At 30.5% G+C, this 22,825-nt stretch overlaps 1 protein-coding gene across 3 annotated transcripts in view; it reads left to right on the top strand.

The window, feature by feature from the left end:
- The window catches only part of LOC129953335 (ras-related protein Rap1), a 35,557-nt gene extending 12,962 nt beyond the window's left edge, over positions 1 to 22,595 (top strand). For all 3 annotated transcript variants that reach the window (XM_056066450.1, XM_056066449.1, XM_056066447.1), the window contains exons 3-6: positions 2,425 to 2,532; positions 11,087 to 11,215; positions 11,330 to 11,482; positions 21,309 to 22,595. In XM_056066450.1, the coding sequence (XP_055922425.1) occupies positions 2,425 to 2,532; positions 11,087 to 11,215; positions 11,330 to 11,482; positions 21,309 to 21,398 (480 nt within the window). In that variant the 3' untranslated portion in view covers positions 21,399 to 22,595. The remainder of the gene's footprint in view (positions 1 to 2,424; positions 2,533 to 11,086; positions 11,216 to 11,329; positions 11,483 to 21,308) is intronic.
- Positions 22,596 to 22,825: the final 230 nt, after the last annotated feature.

The raw sequence follows: 22,825 nt of genomic DNA, 5'->3' as shown, positions 1-22,825 counted from the left end.
TTCACTGGACCTAAAGCGCTCTAAAGACTTGTTATCTCAAAGCAGACTTCATATTAGCTCCCTAATAGGTGTCCTTACAGGACACTGTCTTATAGGCAGACACGCAATACGACTTGGCGTAGCCTCAAATGACTTCTGTAGGAGCTGCATGGACGAAGAAGAAGAGGAAACAATCTCTCATCTCTTATGCACCTGCCCTGCTCTTTCACTCAAACGCAAACTTCAACTGGGGGAATACTCTTTTGATAATCCCAGCGAACTAGCTAAAAAGGATATTAAATATCTTCTTCGCTTTATAAAAAGCTCAAAATGGTTCTACTAGTTAGAAGTAATTCTCTAGATTCATGTGGTATCACAATGGGCCTTTCTCTTGGCCTAAGTGTGTAGATTATAAATCCGCAGCCACGTTAACCTAACCTAACCTAACCATGAATAAATAAAAAAGTTTGGGGTACCGACTCTGGAACAGGGAACATAAAGTTGGCCATGTGAAAAACATGATTCGTCCAAATTGACACCACAAACGTGAAGTTTTTGTCGTAGGGCCTTATTTATGGACATCGCAAATGATAAACGCACAGGATATTGTTATATTTTGAATATCAAATGGCATATTTGTTAGAATTATAGGGATACTCGCTATCAAACACACTTATCCTTTTGATTTACCAGTTAAGATTGTAGCTTCAATCAAATTTGGCGATAACTTTTACACTGCCAATCTGGTGCCATTACACAGTTTTGGTGGATTAATGTTTCGTAATAATATAATCAAAGAACCAATTTTCAGATTGAAGCAATGCGGTGCTATTCCAGCCGGTTCCAATGAATTTAAAAATTCAATTGGATAATTCATTGCTTCATCTTGATTCATAACACTGTCAATTAATTTATATGCAGTGACTACACGTGGCAGTTTCGCTTGAATTTGAAATGGCATTGATATAATTGTTTTTCGGTGCTAAAATGAATATTCGGAAAAACACATTCAATAAACTCATCTATAGATTACGCAATTGTACAAAAATTGTTCCGTAAAGTTATCAATCCGTTGGTACTGTCGATTGGTATTTTTCCATCTCCAATTTCTAACAATTGTTTTGATAACTCATGGGCAGTTAAATAATTATGTAGGTGAATACGCATATTAATGTTCAGTGTCAATTTTCGTACATATCTCCAAAGAAATGATGACTTCAAACAGGCGTTTATTTCATCAGTAGGAGTTGATCGAGGAATGACAGGCAATGTTTAACGAAAGTCTCTTGACAGCAATATCAGAGCACCACTAAAACAGCTTTTGATTACCGCGTAAATCTTGCATTGTTCGATTAAATGCTTCTTTAGATTTTTTATTCGCCATTGTGCACTCATCCCATAAAATAATTGATGTTAGTCGCAGAACTTTTGCTATACCAGAATTTCTCGAAATATTGCAAGTTGGAGTTTCAATCACCAGTACATTCAATGGCAATTTTATTGCAAAGTGTGCGGTCCGACCACCTTCTAATAATGTAGAAGCAATTACCGAAGATGCAAGTGTCAATGCAATTTTCTGTTCCGATCGAATAGTCTCTAAAATCAATGATACAACGAAAGTTATCATTATATACGATTGTACAAATAAACGTATGTAATTCATTAGAATTTAACTCCCGCTCACGTTGCGATTCCCGATCAAAAAAATCATGTATCTTACGATTTGGTGCGTTCATACACAATTGTGCTAATGCTTTATTTACAATCGTTAGGCACATATCTTCAATTATTATTACTGCTTCGTTGTACATTTCCAAGGTAATCAACAAATCGGGATTTCTTTAAGTATTAGTACAAATTGTTTGTGTGTTGATTTTACACCTTTTCAAGATTTTTTTTTAATTTTCTTTACGTACAAACCTTCTCTGGACTTCCACGAATAATTCAAGACCAAAATTAGCCAAATCGGTAAAGGCATTGTTGAGTTATAACATTACAACGAAAAGTGGCATTGATTTTTATATACATATATAGATTAAAAACTGTTCTTGGTTGAACTTACTTGTAAATTCTCTCTCAAGCTAAACTCATGAGAGTTTAAGGATTGATCATATGGAAATTTTCAATTAAATTCATACATTTTTGTATCTCAACACTGTAAGAGTTTTGATGCAAACTATTGTCAAAGGATTAATTATATAAAGTGGCGGTGATAGGACTCTAACATTTTTCATTATTATTTCTTACTTTCTGTTTCTATTTAAAAAATTAGTTAGAAGTATGTTAAAATCGCTATTGCAGTGTTTGTCCACAACATTATAAAAAAAAAAACAATCTTAAGAAGAACTTAAACTAGAATTGTATTCACAATCGATGATCGTGATGCAAAATCACTTAATATTTTTTCATTTAAATAAAAATAAAATTATTTTTTTTTATTTCAAGGGTATTTTCGTAGAAAAATATGATCCTACAATTGAAGACAGTTACAGAAAACAAGTTGAAGTAGACGGCCAACAGTGTATGTTGGAGATTCTGGACACTGCTGGAACTGTAAGTATAAAATTTTATGAAACTTTAATTTTCAGATGTGTTTTTTTGTATTCCATTAAAGTTAATCATTTGTACACAGTTGAATTTGTTAAATATGGTAATTTTAGACGTACTTTATTAAGCAACATTCTAAAAAATTAGGACGATTGTCATGTTTCTACAATGCTAAACATTTATAATAATTTTATCATTTGAGTCATTAAAAGCGTAAAGTCCAACAATCGGTTCACCTTAGCCAAAGCCTCTGTAAAATGTTTGAAATGCATGTCTATGACGTAAATGCATTTTTCGATTAGCATTGATTTTTCCTCCTGCGTTTTTTTTTGTTTTTTAAATATTTTAACATAGACTACCAACTCGTATTTTATATACTTATCTCAAACACCATAACATTACGCCTATGAAGTAAGTTATTTAATCAAGTGGACTGATCTCTTTTAAATAATTGTTAAAATGTGAACTGTACAGTCTTTTTATTTAATAGTATTATTTAGAGTTTTTGCTTGGTCATGTTTCTGTTGGGATTTTAAATCGGGATTTTTTGTTCCAGATTGGAACTATGTTTCATTATAAAAAACAAAGAACGAATAAAGAACAAAAGGGTGAAACAAAAAAAGTTACGACGATGTTTGAGTGACGTAAATGATTTAATGATGTTTCTAAGTAAGTTGCTGGTACTGTAGATTGTAGATGCAGTTGTAGATTGTTTTGAGATCAGAGTAGTGAGGCAAAACTAAGCTTTGGGGCACACGATTATTTATATTGTTGGCGATCCAATACAATGGTTTGAAAAAAAGTCTTATCCGACGAAGACGGGATTCGCTTGCACAGAAATCACGTAGATGTGAGACTTTAAAAAATACCTTTTAAAAATAAAGTGAAACAGTCTTACTTCATCAAAAAGCATACAAAGACTTCTTTAACTGCTCGGAGAAATCAACTATGATAATCAGCCTTATCACAGGCCCCGTCGTAATGGATTCGTAGTACGAACCCCGAATAATTGTATCATTGGTCCCGTCGTACTAAAAAAATTTGCTACGAAATTCGGAGTTCGTGAAAATTGGTATCACTAGCCCCGAATGAATAGGAAGTTTGGCAGTTTTTTCTACGAACAATTATTTTGATCGGAGGTTTTAAAACGAACAAAAAATAGCAAATAGAATGCATTTTTTTAGCAGCCTCGAAGAAGGTGTCATAAGAATGAATGAACTTTGACCAGCGGAATAAAAGATCCACAATCTTTTGGATTCGAAAATTCCTCCGAGCCTTTAGAATCAAATGAACCTTGTGAAGAGAACTAACTTGCCAATGTTTCGATGTCATCAGACGTAGTTGCTGTGAGAAATGTTCCACGGCGTCTTCAAACCACTTCGCGTCAATCATATGATTCATCCAGTCTTCGTGTATTTTCTTCATTTATTGCAAAGATTGCAACGACAATTCTATCAATTTTTAAAGACAAAAACAAATAAAAACAAGAACAAATCGAAAGATGGAAAACGAACTTTTATTTAATTTTCTTATTTTGACGCACATCAGCTGATTTTAAAACTCCGAAATTAGTATTTCTGTGTGCCAATGCTTTCTTGAATTCGTTCGGGGCTTATGATGTAAATGTATTCGTATTCGTAGCGTAACACAATGTTCGGGACTCGCTACGAGGGACTCTGTGATAGGGGTGATTATCAAAGCACCTATTCCTACTGAATATAGTTTAAAGCTTTAATACTCATTTTTGAATATATATATTAGGTGGCGCAACAGTCCGTAGAGAACCAGGGCCTAGTGACTTACAACTACCAACCATTCCTGTGTGTGAGTAATTGCAGGGATGGAGGGGACCTATAGTTTATATGCCGAATCCGAAATCTAACTTAAGAAAGCACTTTTTCATAACAAGAATTACACTTAGAGAATTTGTCAATTTCGCAAGAGGCAATACCCGTGAAAAAACTTAAGGTGGCATAGGCAGGGATCGAACCCAAACCTCTCGCATGAGAGTCCAACGCACTAACCATAATGGCATTTTTACTGAAGATAAGCTGTTTGGATATATTTTTAACTTAACAGAAACTTAATATTACTGCCCCAAGTTTCACAGTAGAGGTTTAAACTTCAGTTTAGCTGAAGCTCAAACTGAGTTTAATTTTTTTAGTTTAACTAGTCCGGGTTTTACATTGAAATCTGAACTTCGTTTAATTAGATTGTATGATAAGTAGCTGGCAGGATTGTTCGTAATGCGTAATGTGACGTAACGTGTCCACATCGTCACTTTTATGAAGTTTTTCAACTGTCTTTCCTTGTCTTCTCTTTCTCCCTCTGAAGTTAAGAACACAAGAAAAACAACAAATATTTTGGTTTTTTGAAGAACTCGAGAGGTTTGTTTTATTTTGTGTAATTTTTAAATGAGGCACGAGTACGATAACTTTGGCGCCGAGATATAATAACGGTTTTTGGTAGAGGGGCTTAATACAAGCATTTTTTACTATGGGAGGGGGGGGTCTATCTCCCCCCGTTTAGGCGGTAGGGGCAATTTAAAAAAACCTGTACTTTAAATGGAAAAAAAATAATTAAAAAATAACGGTAATACTTACAATTAAGTATTATACCTTTTTTTAAAGCCAACACTTGTGTCTAGTAGCTTGTTTTTAAATCAAGTCAAAACTATGCATAGTTTGCGAAAAACACTGTTTTAAACTCAAAATTTGGTAAAAAAAAAAGTTAAAAATATGGTTTAGAGTGTAATATTTCAAAACTTTTAGATTATCTACAATTTTTTTTTTTAGAATACATTGCCCTTATTTATTTTTGATCGAAAACTGAAAACTAGATAATTTTATGTCTTTTAGTTTTTGAGAAAATTGAAAATAACCACAACTACTATTTTAATTTAATTCTTTTTTTTTGCTTCAAAAATCTTATTTTGATAGTAACAATGGTAGGTGCAAGTTTGGTTGTATGCAACAGTGGGATCCGCAACCCCCCTGCTTGGGCTCACTATAGGATTTGGGGTGGGTGCGAGTTAGGGTGGGTGCAAGGTGGAGAGGGTGAAAGGTTCGGTGAGTGCATGCAAAATTTCATATGCATCTAAATAAACTGGATATAAAAAAAGTAATTTAATTGAAATATTTTGTTTTGGTAATTTTCAATTTTCTCAAAAACTAGAAGACATAGAAACATCTAGTTTTCAGTTTTCGTTAAAAAATAAATAAGGGCAATGTATTCTAAAAAAAAAAAATTGTAGATAATCTAAAAGTTTCGAAATATTACACTCTAAACCATATTTTTAACTTTTTTTTTGACCAAATTTTGAGTTTAAAACAGTGTTTTTCGCAAACTATGCATAGTTTTGACTTGATTTAAAAACAAGCTACTAGACACAAGTGTTGGCTTTAAAAAAAGGTATAATACTTAATTGTAAGTATTACCGTTATTTTTTAATTATTTTTTTTCCATTTAAAGTATATGTTTTTTTAAATTGCCCCTACCGCCTAAACGGGGGGAGATAGACCCCCCCTCCCATAGTAAAAAATGCTTGTATTAAGCCCCTCTACCAAAAACCGTTATTATATCTCGGCGCCAAAGTTATCGTACTCTCCCCTTAAATGAAAATAAATTTAAAACAAAAAGCTGTGCCAAAAAAAAGAACGTGCAATTTTTCATCAGCAATAAATCTATTGATGGAGTTCGTTTTAAAAAGAAAGAATATTCTGGAAAACAAAAAATCTCACAAAGTACAATGGAAAGAAAAAGCTGGGTTCAATTCGAAGAGTGGACCCTATTACCAAACAACGGATGCGTTGAAAACTAAATACGACATCTTAAGATAAAAAGCACAAACAAATTCAGCTTTAGAAAGAAGAAAATTGTATGAAAATGGTGGTGGTGGAAATCATAACGGATTCCATAGACAAAGCTATTTTGGAAATTCTTGAGAACCAGGCCCAAGGGCTTCCGTCTGTTTACGACATCGCCTGAGGAGAAAGGCTGAAGTTCTAACAACACGAAAAATAAATTTGGCTGCAGACAAGTGGCAAGAGCCCGCAGTAGAAAAGTGCAAGTTAGTGAGGCGGCAACAGGACGAGGAATCTGTGCAAATCCAACAAATAAAAGAAGGGCATGAACAAAACAGCTGGAGTAGAAACATCTTTGTTTATACAGCAAATGTTGTGTAGGACCGCTGTTGCAACAGTAATACTCTGAACTGTTGTCATTTTCATATTTATTCCTGTTGACAATATTGGAAACCTTCTCTTCCATTCGCCATAAGAGCGTTCAACACAATTTCGTGTTCGAATTTGAGATTCATTGCACAATGTTTCTTGTGGATTGTTGCAACTACGTAAAGGAGTCATCATATAACGTCTGCATTGGTACCCACAATCCGCCACTATGAGCTGAGTTCCAATTTGACACAGATTCTGAAATTATTAAAAATTGTGAAATCATGTTTGGACCCAGGCCACCTTGCAACTATGTCCATTGTTTTTAAGTTTGGATCACACATGATCTGCACGTTTAAGGAAAAATAGCCTTTTTGGTTTCGAAATATATCACCATTGGATCCTCCTAATAAAATGTTTGATGCATATGCAAGTGAAAACATTCATAAATGTTGTTATTATTCATATTACCTGGGGACTGAATCCGTACATGGTAACAATCTAAAGCCGTATCAACTCGAGAAAACTTTGCAAATTGATAAAATCCCTCATCTGTCGTCGGGAACTTTATATATTTTTTTCCCCAAAGTAGGGCAATGTGATGAGAGGCTTTTTAACAAATTCTAATAGCGTACGATTTCGATAAACCACAAAAGTAATCCGCAGTTATGAGCAAAGATCCACTTGCATGGAAGCGCAAGGTTAAGAGAAGTTTGGTTTCGGCAGATAGATAGAGAGATAGATAGATAAATTCTTTATTTAACATCACAAAGTTTACAAATTTTTATACTTAAGAATAAGGAATAATATCAAATTTTGTATGATCAGCAACAAAGCAATAAATTGTTAGGTATACAATTTGGTTTAAACTGCAATAAGCGGGTAATCGACTAGGTTTAATATGTGAAACTGTTACGGTAAGAAAGAGCATGTTGTCAATATTTAAAGAGGCTGCGCCAGCCCATTGCTCCATTTAAAGTTTCAAAAAGTTTTTCCAAGAATATAAAACTTTCCCGGATAATGAATGGTTCCTGAAAATATTTTTTTTTATCATTACATGAACTGAAATTATGTACAATTGTACATACCTACAATTATTTTTACCAATAAGTTGCATTTTCAATATAGATCGAATTTGCTTCAAAATAATGTAGGCCGAATTCTTCGACATTCGAAATCTTTCAAAAAATGTCAGATCCTCCCAATAATTGAAGTGATCACTTCCACAATGAATTCATCTTTCTAATCTTATATTGGTAATTAATATACAGTTCTTCTCGTCGCTAGTATCTTCAAAATCACTTTTACAACTCGATAACATTTTTAGAGCAGACTAATATTTAGTAAATAATATTTTCCGAAGGGTTAAACGAAATTGTGAAACCGAATACATTCTTGAACTGAGTTTAAACCGAAAGTGGAGTTTAAACTTCCACTGTGAAACAGAGAGTTCGAGTTTGTAGCTACAGTAATCTTACCAATTGTATTTATTATTAATTTGAATTCTTAAAGTTTTAAATTTGTTATATTTTCAATGTCTACATTATTTATTTTAATTAAAATTAGTGTATAGAAATGTAGCGACATACTAGCAAGATGATAGAGTATACCTAATATATACACATCGTCAGCGTAGAGGCAGTATTTCAGAGGTTCGTGTCTAGAAATGCAATAGTGAATTATGTACTTAGTCTAACTTCAAACTTTAAAATAAATTCAGAAGAAGAACTTCTTGTGGTAATATAACCAGTGTAATCGGCATCACTAAACATATCAAAAATAAATTGTAAGTGTTTTTAAAAATTATACCCATTAGTTTAGGGTCATTGATGTATTTCGGATTCTTTTGACTGCATTTGGGTGACTGTTTCTTATTATAGGGTACAACCCCCTCTGCAAATGCAATGTCCGCTCGAGTAGATGAGATGAATCGTTTCCTTTTCCCATTTTTTCAATCTCTTTGTTAAAGCTTTCTGTAGTTAGTTTCAATTTTCTTGGTTTTGTTAAGTTAGAACCGTTTTTAATTTTTTTTAATTAATCTGTAGTATGCAAACACTTGCCAAACACAAACATTGACGGAAATAGGTTACCAGTGTGACCTCTTTGTACATAAAAACAATATCACTATCATTAGCAGACATTTTTAGAGCGACCACATGCCGTATTTGTTGCTAGTGTCCCGAAGTGGAGAGTTGCATTCGGAACGAGAGGAGAACATTATTTTATTTCTTATGAGCATGTATTAGTGTAAGGGAGGTAATATTTTCAGCCAAAACGAAAAAAAATTTATATTATTTTCTTTGATTCCTTACTTAGGTAAACAACTACATACAGTGTTGTAAAAATATAATAGAAACAAATGTCTTCATCATTTTCAATACACATTTTGTTACCAATTAAGTCCTTTGTCGTTAGTCTTTCTATGTTTTAATCGTTCCTAATAATGCTCTCAAATGGTAAATAGTTTCGTAAAAAAAACTTATTGTTTCCACTTAACGTTCAAAAAGTTTTAAAGCAATGATGATTTCGCTTGGAAAAAAACAATGGAAACAAGATACTTGAACTGTCATTTTAACGTAATGATCAATTTTTATTTATGAAAATAGGCGTTCGAGTTTGAAAAAAGTATTAAAAACTTTACATTCACGCCTAAAGAAGAAACAAGATGAAGAAAAAGAAACTTTTTCGCGTTTTGATACACTAGTAGTAAGAATATGTAAATAGAAATCATTTCTTTCTTTAAGAGTACTCAAAAATGAAAATTAAAAACATAAGTTCAACAAAACTTTTTTTTACGAAGACGAGCAGTTAAATGATCCTGTTTTTGTCGACACAGTTATATTGCTGAAATCGCGAAACTGATGAAGCCTATTGGGTCACCACCGGTGAACATTATTTCTTTTATATTTTCTTCTTGTTTATTTTCTTTTTAGATCGATCTCTTTGACACTTTTCTGAAGTTTGTTCTGGAGAACAAACTCCTGCATTAGCTTAAGCTTTGGAACAAATCCTTTGGCGAGTTCAACGTTCACTTTCATTAACTGGACCAATCTGCACAACTATTTTTTGTTGCTTATTACCTTGTGATTCCTTTGGAACTTTGACTAATTGCCAATTGTATACTTTAATAAATAAGGAACTTACTAGATTTTTTAGTTCAAAACAAACTGCTGAGAGTAAAATGAAACCAGTTTGATATTCACTTTGCTTAGTGTAACAATTCAATATTTGCCTGATTTTTAGTTCGATTTGTTTCATGGTCATATCAAATAACTCCGAATTTCATAATTCATACATATAATGCAAAAGAAACTTTGCATACTCCTTCATAAGTCAAATACCTTAGGGAAATACCATGAAAAGAAAAAACTGTATATTTTTTAAAACTTAATGCACGTATAAATTTAGAGAAATTAAGAAAATACGCATTCATTATTGGGACCTAGAAGAAATTCCACTTCATATACGTAAAATCCAAATGGGTCACTGGACATCCCCTTCCCATCCATGAGTCGTGAAAATGATGATTTAGCCAGTTTCTCACAGCCAGCCCAGTGCTGGAGCTTCATCCAAAAAGACATTTTCGACAAAAGGGTTCTTAGGAATGGGGGATACATTTACACTTATACATTTACCGTTCGTTCGTCCAACAATGCCAAGCCAAGTTATTTGTTTTTATTATTCCCGTACAGTATGCAATAAAAAATAAAAAAGGGATAGTCTCCTTATTAAATATTTGACTGCAGAAGATCAAACCTAGCGAAACCAAACAAAAAATGATTTTCTCGAAAAAAGTAATTTTCATTTTTTTTTTCTCAAAAAATAAGATCCGGTTCAGAAATTGATAAGATTTTTTTCTTGTGTGAACGAAAACTATTAGCTCTTGATTTTTGGTGGACCCTTCTACCATTTACCCTTTTTAATACATTTGGTTACATACATTTATTGAAGTAAAAAAACTGCATTTAAATGCTTGACTGACTTCCAAAATTTACTTCTAAATGTTTAGAAGCACTTTAAAAAATCAAAGTCAAGAGTATTTTTTCTAAAAAAAATTTAAATAAACAAACTAATTGATACACACACTTTTTTGTTACTGTTTAAAGTATTTGTAACTCGGATTTTCGTTTAGCTAGCATCCCGTGTTTGTGTTCGGTTCGGTTCGGTTTTCAAATAGCATCATTCTTCAGGGGTGGGACATTTTTTTAAATGCATTTTTTTTATCAAATCCTTTTCATTAATTAAATAAGAGCATGTTTTTTATATTTTATAAACATTTTATTTGCTATCAGTCATATTAACTTCTTTTTCCTTCTCTTTTATCTCTTTATTTGCAAAAAACACAAAAATCAACATTTTTAACTCATGTAATAAAAAACTCACGCTAGGAACAATTTACAGCAATGAGAGATTTGTACATGAAAAACGGTCAAGGTTTTGTTTTAGTTTATTCAATAACAGCACAATCAACATTTAATGATCTACAAGATCTGCGGGAACAAATTTTAAGAGTTAAGGTCAGTATTTGTCTCTTTAATTTATAATATGTTTAAATAAAATTAATATGGAACAAAATATATGTATATGTTAAACTTATTCTTATTTTTTATTCCAAAAATACAAATATATAGGACACAGACGATGTTCCTATGGTACTAGTAGGAAACAAATGTGATTTGGAAGATGAACGTGTAGTTGGCAAAGATTTAGGAAAAAGTCTTGCAACACAATTCAACTGTGCTTTCATGGAAACATCTGCCAAAGCTAAAATTAACGTAAACGATGTAAGTTATTGTTTAATATAATACATAAAATATTGTTTAATATACATAAAATTAGAATATGAATCTTACTAATATAAGACGTTGGCTTATGTCAACTCTTGTTAGCCCAAGAGCTGACGACAATAATTTTTGAAATATTGCCTGTAGGCTGAATTGTATGTGTAGTAAAAATAACATTAAGATCGTTTTCTCCAGATCCATGGGCCATTTATTTTTGGGTGTTTTCGTTCATCGAAAGATCATTTCATATTTGGAAGATTAAATTATTTGGTATTGATTTGGAAAAAAAAAACATTTCTACCACCTGGAAAGGTGGCCTAAAGTTACAATTTCGATTCAATTTAAATATTCATTTATTGCAAGTATTCATTCTAAATTTTACAAAAGCTGTACAGATAGGGATGGTTTACCAAAGTACTCTTCTTTGCTGGTTAAAAATTGGACACACACTGATGAAATTAAAGCAATCTTCTTTAGCTCTCAAGTTACATAAATTAGTCAAAGCTTCCATTGTATAGTTTCCATTTAAATGTAGAAGTTCTAACCTTGATTTAAAAATTAGGGAAATATACTTATAGGAGAGAGAATCTTGGAAGTAGTTCTTGTCACACAAGTTTTAATTCAGCTGGCTATAGAGTAATCTGCTCTCCGATTGACGGGCATTTTCAATCATCTGATTTGGGATTTTCAAGGCTTTGGATGATTTCGTAGAAATTCGTTTTGATTTGACCAATATTGTTGAGTCATCCACGAGTCCTTATTCCGAATTTCGTGGAGCATCATTATCTTACATAACCGAATTTGCCGTAGACAAAACACTTTAATTAAATAATCAGCCTGTAGCCTTAGACTTAAAGTAAAAAGTTTTGGCAGGCCTATTTGCAAATAAATTGAATAGCTTGGTGCGGTTTAGGGAATATTGAATATTTTCTTTAAGACATTTCTTCAATTTCCTCGTATTCTTGCATACCCCAAATTTGTGCCGCATAACAAAGCCAAGATTTCACGACTGCATTGTAAATATTATAATTTGTTGAAAGGTTTATGTGATCTTCTTCCAAGTACCATTAATTAAGATTTGTGAAGTTTTTGCCTTTTCTACAAGGTACTTGCTATAATCCAGGGTTGGATATTGTAAAACTCCCAAAGACTTGTATTCTTTCGATACTTGTAAAGACTTCCATTAAGTATCCAGGTGTTCATAACTTCACTCCGAGTGGAACGCGAGAAGACCATTACTTTCGTTTTGTCTGTCTTGATGACTAGACCCCACTTGACCTCGACCCCATCATTTGCAAGGTTTCTGCTGATTCGGATAACAAGAGAAGGTAGAGTAATATATTTATTACGATACGCGCAATTCGGATAACTCCTGGAATGTGCGCAGCTATATCATTAATAAAAAGAACAAATAGAAGAGCACTGCGTAGACATACCTGCTTTACTCAAGTAAGTGATTTGAAAGGTTTAAATATGTTTTGCCATCCCAGACTGCAACTTCAGTATCTGTGTACAAACAATCGATTATTTGGATGAATTTTGTTGTCTTTCCAAGTTGGGAAAGTTAAACAAATAAAGCATTTCGATTCACCAAATCAAGTGCAGCTTTAAAATCGGCAAACAACTTGTATACTTTTTTATTTCTGGCTTGAAATGCTTTTACTATTAATGTTTAAGTAAATATGTGTTCAAAAGTCGAATATTTTTTTCTAAAGCCGACTTGAACCCCTGTAATAATGTTGTTTACATTAACCCAATTTTCAAGCCTGTTAATGAGAACACCACAAAATATCTTCGTAATGACATTTATGAAGGATATGCCTCGGTAGTTTTCAACTGCATTTAGATCACCTTTCTTATGGATTGGAAAAATTATCGATTTTTTAAAAGAGGACGGCACATCAGCATTATCAAAAATCTTATTAAAAAGCGTATGTAGATGGTTATAAAAAGTAAAGGTTGCATTTTTAAAATATTCGTGGGGCATCCCACCTTCACCTGGGGCTTTACCGTTCTTGTCTCTTTGAAGAACGAGTTGTATTTCATTGACTGATTTCACTGAGTATGATATACCATCACAAACGAACGGTTGTGCGTATGAGAAAGTAGTTATTGAGTTGATTTGAAGAATATTTTTGAAAGATTCAAATAGATCATCTGCAGAAACACTTAAAAAAACCACCTCGAAAACCACCAAAACAGTTTTGTGCAACGAAAAATAACGGTTTGAACATCTGGTAAGATTTTGAGAAAAATCAAACTGACAGTTTTTTTTTTTAAATTAAAAAATTACTCAAAGTTGATAAAAATTGAATTTCGACTCAAATATCTTTTCAAAAATTTGAAATTATGGGTTCGAACTAATTTTAACTTATAAGAAATATTGTTGTCAACATTCGGTAAAATTTTGAAAAAAATCGAATTGAGAGCTTTTTTTACAAAAAATAAAAACTTAAATTAATAAAAGTTGGTAAAAATTGATTTTCTACTCCAATATCTTTTCAAAACTTTGAGATGTTGACTTTTAAAAAATATTGTTGTCAACATTCAGTAAAATTTTGAGAAAAATCGAATTGACAGTTTTTTACAAAGAATAAAAACTTAAATGAAAATTTAATAAAAGTTGCTGAAAATGTATTTTCGACACAAAAATCTTTTCAAAAATTTGGATTTATGGCTTCCAACTAATTTTAACTTACAAGAAATATTGTTTTCACCATTCGAAAAAAAATAGAAAAATTGGCAGTTTTTTTTACAAAAAATGAAAACCCAACAAAAAAACAATACTCAAAGTTGGTAAAAATTTACTTTCGAACAAAATTTTTTTATTTCGATATTCAGTAGTTTTTTTTTTATAAAAATCCAACAGTCCGTTTTGTAAAAGAAGGTGGCATTTCAATGAACAAAGGTCTTTTGGCAGCTAATGCTCTTGCCACTGGCTTACAAATTTGGCAAAGCGTAGGTTGGCTTAATCCATGGATGTTTACTCCATATAGTCTTGAATCTATAAACAAATCATAAAAGGTACGGTGAGAACATTTGGTACAAACTTACCTCGTTCCGTCCCCAATTATTGCAGCCATATATATCAATGGGGATGTGGCCTCCTCTATTGGCGCTGCAGAGGTCCGAATAATTTCAATTATTTTAATGATATTCTCTTTCGAAAATTTATCTGTTTGTTAGGCTCATTGGGTTGAACCTTCTTTTATAAACTTTCCGCCTTTTCGGGGTTGGTAAAACGCGATTTAAATTATTAAAATCATTAATAAATGAGCTAAATTGGAAAAGCATTATTGTTTTCCTTTTAATTTCAGTAATGGAGAGAAATCAAAATAACATTTACGAAATAAGAATAACAATAATTTCCTTATGTAGGCTCCATTCAACCTCAAAACGCGTTTAGAATAAGGGACTATGCAACCTATAAGTTTTATAAATAGCATTTTGCGTCTAAACGCCTCTAAAGGCATTATAGAGATTACATAACTTTATGTAGGCTCTAGATAGCTTTTTTAAATAAGACTGATATTGTTTAAGCTAATATTGGGTAGGTAATTAGTAATAACACATATGTAAGTGCCGATATGCACAAATAGAGGTTAGTAGGTTAATATGAATATAGGTACATATACATACATATATAAGTATATTTATAACATAAGTTGGGGGCGTACTTATTAGATTTTTCAATTATTTTAGTAGTATTTTAGGCAGATTTCTTTGCTTTAAAAAATACTGTCAAGTAAAAAAAAAAGATATAATCAAAGTGGAGTAAAAAGGATTCTTAAAGCCTTTTTGGACTATGTTAACATTCACCAGTGCACTGTGTGCACACAAATCACATACAATTTTTTCTCGCATTGTTGAATCTTTGTATATACATTTTGTAGTAGGTATAAGGCTTTAATAATTATTTTTTTAGTTTGTTTTTGCTTTTACGTATTTTTTTGAGATACTGTTTTGCTTTAGATTGCCGGTTGCATGAGAGTAGTTTTCACTTTTTACAGTTTTTGTAGTCGCATGTCAGTGGTAAAGACATTTTCTTCTTATTATACCTACATACCTCCCTTTTTCGCTTTATTTTTAACTTCCCATAGAAAGTTACTGTCCGATTTTTTGAATTGAAAATTTTGACATTTCTCGACGTTTCAAGGTCCTAGAGTCGAAATAAAATATTTTTAGAGAGATGTCTGTGCGTGCGTTGGTATGTACGTACGTTCAGACGTCCATACGTTCGCGAAGTTTTTTTCGTCGTCCATAGCTCAAAAACCAGTAGAGATATCATCTTCAAATAAATTTTGTTATACAGACAAAAATGCAGAATGATCCAGAAAGGACTCTCAAAAAAATTGTGTGGGTGGTGAAAATGTTGGTTTACCCAAAATATCTCACGAACCAATAAACGCTAGATACTTTAATTGGATTTTATATTGTAACGTGATACCAAACAAGTATATTTTTGTTTGGTAAAATAAAAAAAAAATCGAATTGACAGTTTTTTTATAAAAAATAAAAACCTAAAAAATTACTTATAGTTGCAACACTTTGCCAAAACTCTTAATTAAAATAAAAACAATGTAAAAAAGATAATGTACATGAATATAATTAATAATAAGATGAGATAGGTATACTGCACAGAATGAAAAAAGTCATCCCATTGACTATTTTGGTAGTGAATATGACTATTTGGTAGTCAATTTTCAGCCGGTAACCGCTATAGTCAATAGAACAATTCTTTTTCCAATTTGGTAGTCAATATGACAACTGTAGTAGTCAATATGACAACTATAGTAGTCAATATGAAAACGGTAGTAGTCAATATGAAAACTTTGGTTAAAGGAAATTGAAATTTGTCAACTAGTCAATTTTTGTTGAAAACCCTAATCTAATTTACATACCGGGTAGTCAATTTAACAATTCTCCATAGTCAATATGACAACCAAATTGTTGTTCTTTTGAATAATTTTGTTGTCATATTGACTACCCAAAATTGACAATCGAAAAATGTTCTATTGACTATCCAGTAGTCTTTTTTTTTAAATTAAGGTTGTCATATTGCCAATTTGGTATGTAATGCGACAATTTGGGCAAAGTTTTTTTTTTGACTATCCACGATTGTTAATATGACAATTTGTTTGTTTCTGTGTGATACATACAGTTGTGTTCATAAAAATAGCAGTGTTCTCCAAATAAAACAACTAATAACAAACTAAAATATTTTATTAATAACAGAAAATAAGTATTATCGATTTTTTACCGTTAGCCTTGTAACAGTAAAAACCGTTTTTAAAATATATGGCTGTTCATAAAAATAGCAGTGCGTGACAAAGTCCTGGATTAATTACGTAAGAAGTAAGAAAAACTGTAATAAGTTATATGAAAGTATACAAATAATGTGAGCTTACAATTAGTACTTTGTTACCATTGTTTCGAGTCCACTAAAACCTGACACCTCTCGATTGGTATTGCGTTCCACGAATCACGCACTGCTTCCCACAATTCTTTCAAATTATTGGGTTTTTCTTTATGAACTGCGTTCTTAACATCCCCCCACAAATTTGCGATGTGGTTAAGGCAAGAATTTCCGTTATTTAAATAATTGACAATCAAATAAAATGTGACCAGCACTGCTATTTTTATGAACACAACTGTATGTATGTACATTACAATGAAAAAAAAAACACTTCCTTTAAAATTTAACCTCGATCGGGTTAAATTTAGTGTGAAACTAAGGTTGAAACTAAATGATCGAGACCAAGCTACGTTATGAAAAACTGATGCTTGATATAAGGTTTTTTGTTCATCGTTAAGTTTTAACATAAGTTTCATAATTAATTGCTGTTGTTGTTGAATTCTAAGAAAAGTGTACTTTTGAAGCACTCTTCTACAAAACATTGCACAGTAGTTTTTACATAATTTACGAATTCTCTTGTGGGAAATGGCAAGGCTCCATTAATCTTATTTTCGAATTGACGAAATTTTATTAAATGTTCCCTTAGAGTGTCTTTCTTTTGACATTTACTTTTGTTAATTTTTTGTTTTGTCATTTTTCTTAAGACAAAATAATTTATTTGATTTAAGTAAGGCATTTTTATTTTAAGAGTTTAAAAACCTTCAAATGCCTTTACTGAAGAAATTTATTTTTTGAGTTATCATACAACATGCACTATATGTGTATCGTACTGTCATTCACAGAACTATGTATTCGTAAAATGGTACATATATCTGCTAGTACCGACAACAAAATTCATGAAACAGTAATTGCAATTTTTACTTGCGACATATAAAAACTATGTATGTATATGGCAAGTTTTGCAATTGTCCAAAATTTCGAAATCGAGATTTTAAACAAATATGATATTACGAAAAACGTGTTTCTCCCGATTCCGTTCGGTCTATTTTGTCTGTCTGTCCACGGTCCTACATACCAATAGATTTTTTTAAAATGTTCTCAAAATTTTATTTTCTAACTTGGCTTCTTTTAATAAGAAACATATATTTTTGTATTGCTCAGGAAATGTACCGCTTATAGAACCGTTATTTTGTTTTTTAATTTTCTCAGCAACTTATGAACCCATTTCAATACCTTTTTTTTTTAATAAACTCTTAATTCCTTAAAAATATTTGATTATCAAAAGTGCAATTTTTTATTGTTTGGATTTAAAAAAAAAATTATTTTTTTTTTAATTCTATATCTCAAAAACTTATCAACATTTTCTTACGATGAAGACCGTATATTTACAATCACTGAACAACTGAATACGAAAAATATTTTTAAACCAAAATTGAAAAATTTTATATATAAACAATTAATTTAAAAAAAAAACGCTCTATAGATTTAAAAAAAAATTTAAATCAAGGGTTTCTTGGTTTATAGAAAGGCATTCAAATTTTTAAAGACAATTTTAAAATTATTTATCTGTGCATGAGCCCGAAAGAGCGCATTATTTTGACGAAATTGTAATTACATTCCTATCTTTTATCCAAATTAATGCATTTGGTACATATTTATATATTTGAATAACTATAACTATTGAAAATACCAACGATGGCGTGTAGGGCCACTGCATCGGATAAACGACAATGATAAATTCAATCAACAATCTATTTTAAAGTGTCTATCAAGAAGTAATATCTTGGTACCTTTGTATATATGATTTTAAAATATTATTCTTTTAGTTGCCTTCACCTAAATAAAAGAATAAATACCTAGTGCAAGTTAAAAAATGGGCCAGAAAGAGTATATGTATTTTTTATTAGAATCAATTTTTCAATGTACATCTATAATATTGTATTACGAACAACCTATACAACAACTGTTTACGTGTCACTTCATAACTACCATCCAAAACGTACAAAAGCCTGAGTGTAAATAACACATGAAAAGCAATTTCTTGTACCTTCTCGTATTTTTTTTTTAACTTTAACGAAAGAAATAAACTGAACTTAATAACTCCATGTTTGCGCTGAAAACTTGTAGCATTGAATAATTACAAATAGAAGTAGACACCGAACATTGCTCAAACGACACCAGCGACTTATGAGCACCCAGTGAGTACAATTAGTACCTTGAATATCATTTTCATAATATTGGTTTTTGTATATGCTAATTTATATAATATCCCATTGCTCAAAAGGGATGAAAAAAACCCTTTTGGGATCTTTTTGAAATATTTGTGTATAGTTTATGAATGAAGAGAATAATATCTTCACGTTAAATGGTGTGTTCGTGTCGCCATAAAAAAAAGAAAAGGTATACTTACATCCAAAAATATTAGGTATTGAAAATGATACTAATCATATTTCGTGTGTAAAAAAATCAATTTTCTGACTATTTTTGTTTTCTTTTGGAGATTTGATTAAATTGATTTACCAAATCGTTTACTTATAGGTTTGTTCTTCCAAATAGAAAAAATTGCAATTAGGTACTTTTTCATGAAGGTTTTAAAACTTTTTAACAAAAATTGAATACATTTAATATATTTAAAAGTACTTATATATTGGAATTGGAATGAAATAAATGCAAATAACGATGAAATTAACTTAACATTATTTTGTAGAATATATTGCAAAATCTGTGCTCGATTATGGACAGAAGAAAATGTCAAAACAAAGACACTACATATATAGAGATTTATTATAAAAATAAAGCGAAAAAAGAGGCTGGGATGCTACCCACACTGATAACTTTCCATCCCGTCTGTCTATTTGTGCTGCTTAAAAGTTTGTAGTTTTTTGTGTTGGCTTTAAAAAGTTGTTAGTTGAATTATTCTCACAAAATTTTAAAATTATCAACAATATTTTTCATATAAAGAAATAGTTTAGTTTGAAAATCTAGTTTTGTTAAATAGATTTTTAGGCGAAAACAATTTTTTACTAATTCAAGTAGAATTTATTAAATATTTACAAATTTTATGAATGAAATTAATTTGAGAGCTATCAAGAACCGAACATCAATGTTTAACAAATTTGCGTACTTTTTGAGTCGTAAGAAAAAGTTTATCAAGTCTTAGTATTGGTTTTTTGTTAGGTTTTTATTTTTTTGTAAAAAAAAACTGCTAATTCGATTTTCTTTAAAATATTAATGAGTGTTGACAGCAATAATTTTTAAAAGATAAAAGTAGTTTGAAGCCAATATCTCAAAGTTCTGAAAAGATATTTGAGTCCAAAATCAATTTTTAACAGCTGTTTAGTAAGAAAACTGTCAATTCTATTTTTCCCAATATTTTTCAGAATGTTGAAAACAATATTTCTTATAAGATAAAAGTTTTCAAGTTTTTGAAAAAATATTTAAGTCGAAATTTAATTCCCCCGATTTGCCTTGGCCACCAACAAAAGTAAAACGCCTTTCGGTGTCACCTTCCGTGCATCCATTCAAAATAATACATTTTTAAGTAATAATCATATTCCGTTTTGATTGATACATATTATCCTTAAATGTTCTATTATAATAATCTGATAGTGCCGAGTTAGATATAGCCATTTGAGTTGTAACTTGATTATCACTTATTCAAGCATTGAAATCACCAACCAACATTACGTTTTTGCTCCATAGATCACATATTAAATTGCTCAGTCTGTCAAAGTCTTTTTGAACGATTGCACGCACGTTTGGGCGATTAAATTTACCGAACAAATCACGGAGTTAACGATAGAAAATTTTGATGTATTGCTCGATTGTGTAACTGTCCACTGGTTCAAATTGAGTTAGTTTACATTCAACATTGGTCATTCAAATTTAAAAACCTTAAAAATAGGTATGAATGGAAAAAAAACAGTAACTTAAAGTGAAAAATTATATTTTGTAGCTGATACACTTTCAAATTATGTCTTACTACATCTCTCATAATTTGAAGATAAATCGAATCTATATCTATGTATGTTTCCTTTAACAATCATAAAGTAGACGAATCTTCAGTTTTATAAGTTAGTTTCATCCATGAAAGTAAAATTAAAACCAAACATTTGAAAAATGAAGCACCTTGCAATCGATTCCCTAGTTTCCCAAATTTCCTTGAACTTTCAATTACTTCTACTTATAAACTTGGCCGTGGATTATAAACAAAGCTATTTGAATTAAAAATAACGAAAAGCAGTTCATATATTTCTATAGTCGAAACTTTAATAATTCTCAATAACCTTTTCAAAGGGATTTTATAACCAACAAATGTTTACCCGTCATTTGAATCAAAATATGTTTATGACAAAAATGGATGCATTTTACAAATTTTGCAAAAAGTATTAACTTTTATGCGTTTTTTTATTTATTCAAACAATTATGTAACTTATGTTTATAATATTAATGTTCCTTTTTATTTTTCAGATTTTCTATGATTTAGTACGACAAATTAACAAAAAATCGCCCGAGAAGAAACTTAAACAAAAGAAAAAATCAATTTGTGTCATCCTATAAATTATTTTCAAAATAAACAAATATTAATATTAATAAATCAATATCAAAACAACCAACAAACAAAAAAAAACGTATCACAGTTTTTTTAGTTTATAAATAATAATATGTAAACAGCAAAAAGATTAATTATATGCATTAAACATTACACTTTTTTGACCGTTTCCGCGTTTAATGCATTAACTTAACATAAAATTTAAATAAAATTTAAAAATAGAACAAAAAAATAAAAGCAATGTATGAATGTAACTTTAAAAAAATCCAGAAATATATTTAAACAAATCAAAAACAGGAAAACGATCGTAAATGACAAAAACTATTTGTATGTATACACTCACAACCTTCTCAAAAAAAATAACATTACCTTCTCGTCACACGTGTCCAGTGTTTGTGTACGTAATTTTGTGTAATTGCTATTAAAAAAAATATTCAAAAACCCACAATAATTACATTTTAAACAGCAAATATATGAAAATTGTTTCAAATAGAGTCCCAAATTAAATAAAAATCCATAAAATTAGCTATTCAAAATGAATCGGATCTTCTTCCTCTTAGAATGTGGGTATAGTGGTAGAACCTTATAGCTAAACGTAATAACTCTTAAGTATTAAAAACCTAAAATAAACTGATTTATTAATAGTATAGTGTACTTTTGGAAAAAATATTTTTTTTAGCCTAAACTAGGCATACATACAAAAATAAAATAACAGTTTTTCGACTCACAATTTCTTCCGAAAGATCAAGTAAAAATTATTATTGATTTAAAAACAAATACTATGCTCTTTTCAGAAAAAAAATTGATCAAGTTAAAACAAAACAAGAAAATAAGGTTTATTTTTGTATAGTTATTAATATTGTATACATGCTTTGTAATTTTTCAAAATAAATATTAAATATTAAAAGGAAAATGAATATCTTTTCTGCGAAAAAACCAACAAATATTATTTTTTCTTCTATTTTATAAATGTTTACTTATTTTGATGTTATATACGTTTTATAAATATATAGAAATAAATAAAATAATTTTATGTCTCAACAAAAAGTCGTGCAAAATAATAGCGAACAAAAACAATAAAAATTAGATTTAAATAATGAACACAAATTAAGAAAAACTATATAAAAAAATATGTTATTGTATTTCTTATAAGTAAATTACATTGAAACAATAAGAAAACAAACATTAAATCAACCAGAACTGTATTATGTGCAATGCATTTTTTTCTGAATGTGCCAGTTATTTCAAAAGGAATAAAATATTTTGTTTGATTCATAAACATACGTATATACCTACATATACATATATGTGTATGATAGAACCACAAATAATCATACACAGATGTCTCATCCCAATACAAAAAAAATGACCGAAGAAATTTTATTGGCTGACAAAACTACAAAAATTAATGAATCGAGAGCAACAACTTACAAAG

The sequence above is a fragment of the Eupeodes corollae genome, chromosome X (assembly GCF_945859685.1).
Source record: "Eupeodes corollae chromosome X, idEupCoro1.1, whole genome shotgun sequence".
In the NCBI taxonomy this organism is placed as follows: domain Eukaryota; kingdom Metazoa; phylum Arthropoda; class Insecta; order Diptera; family Syrphidae; genus Eupeodes; species Eupeodes corollae.
Note: the sequence above shows the minus strand (reverse complement) of the source record. Positions and strands in the feature narration are given on the sequence as shown.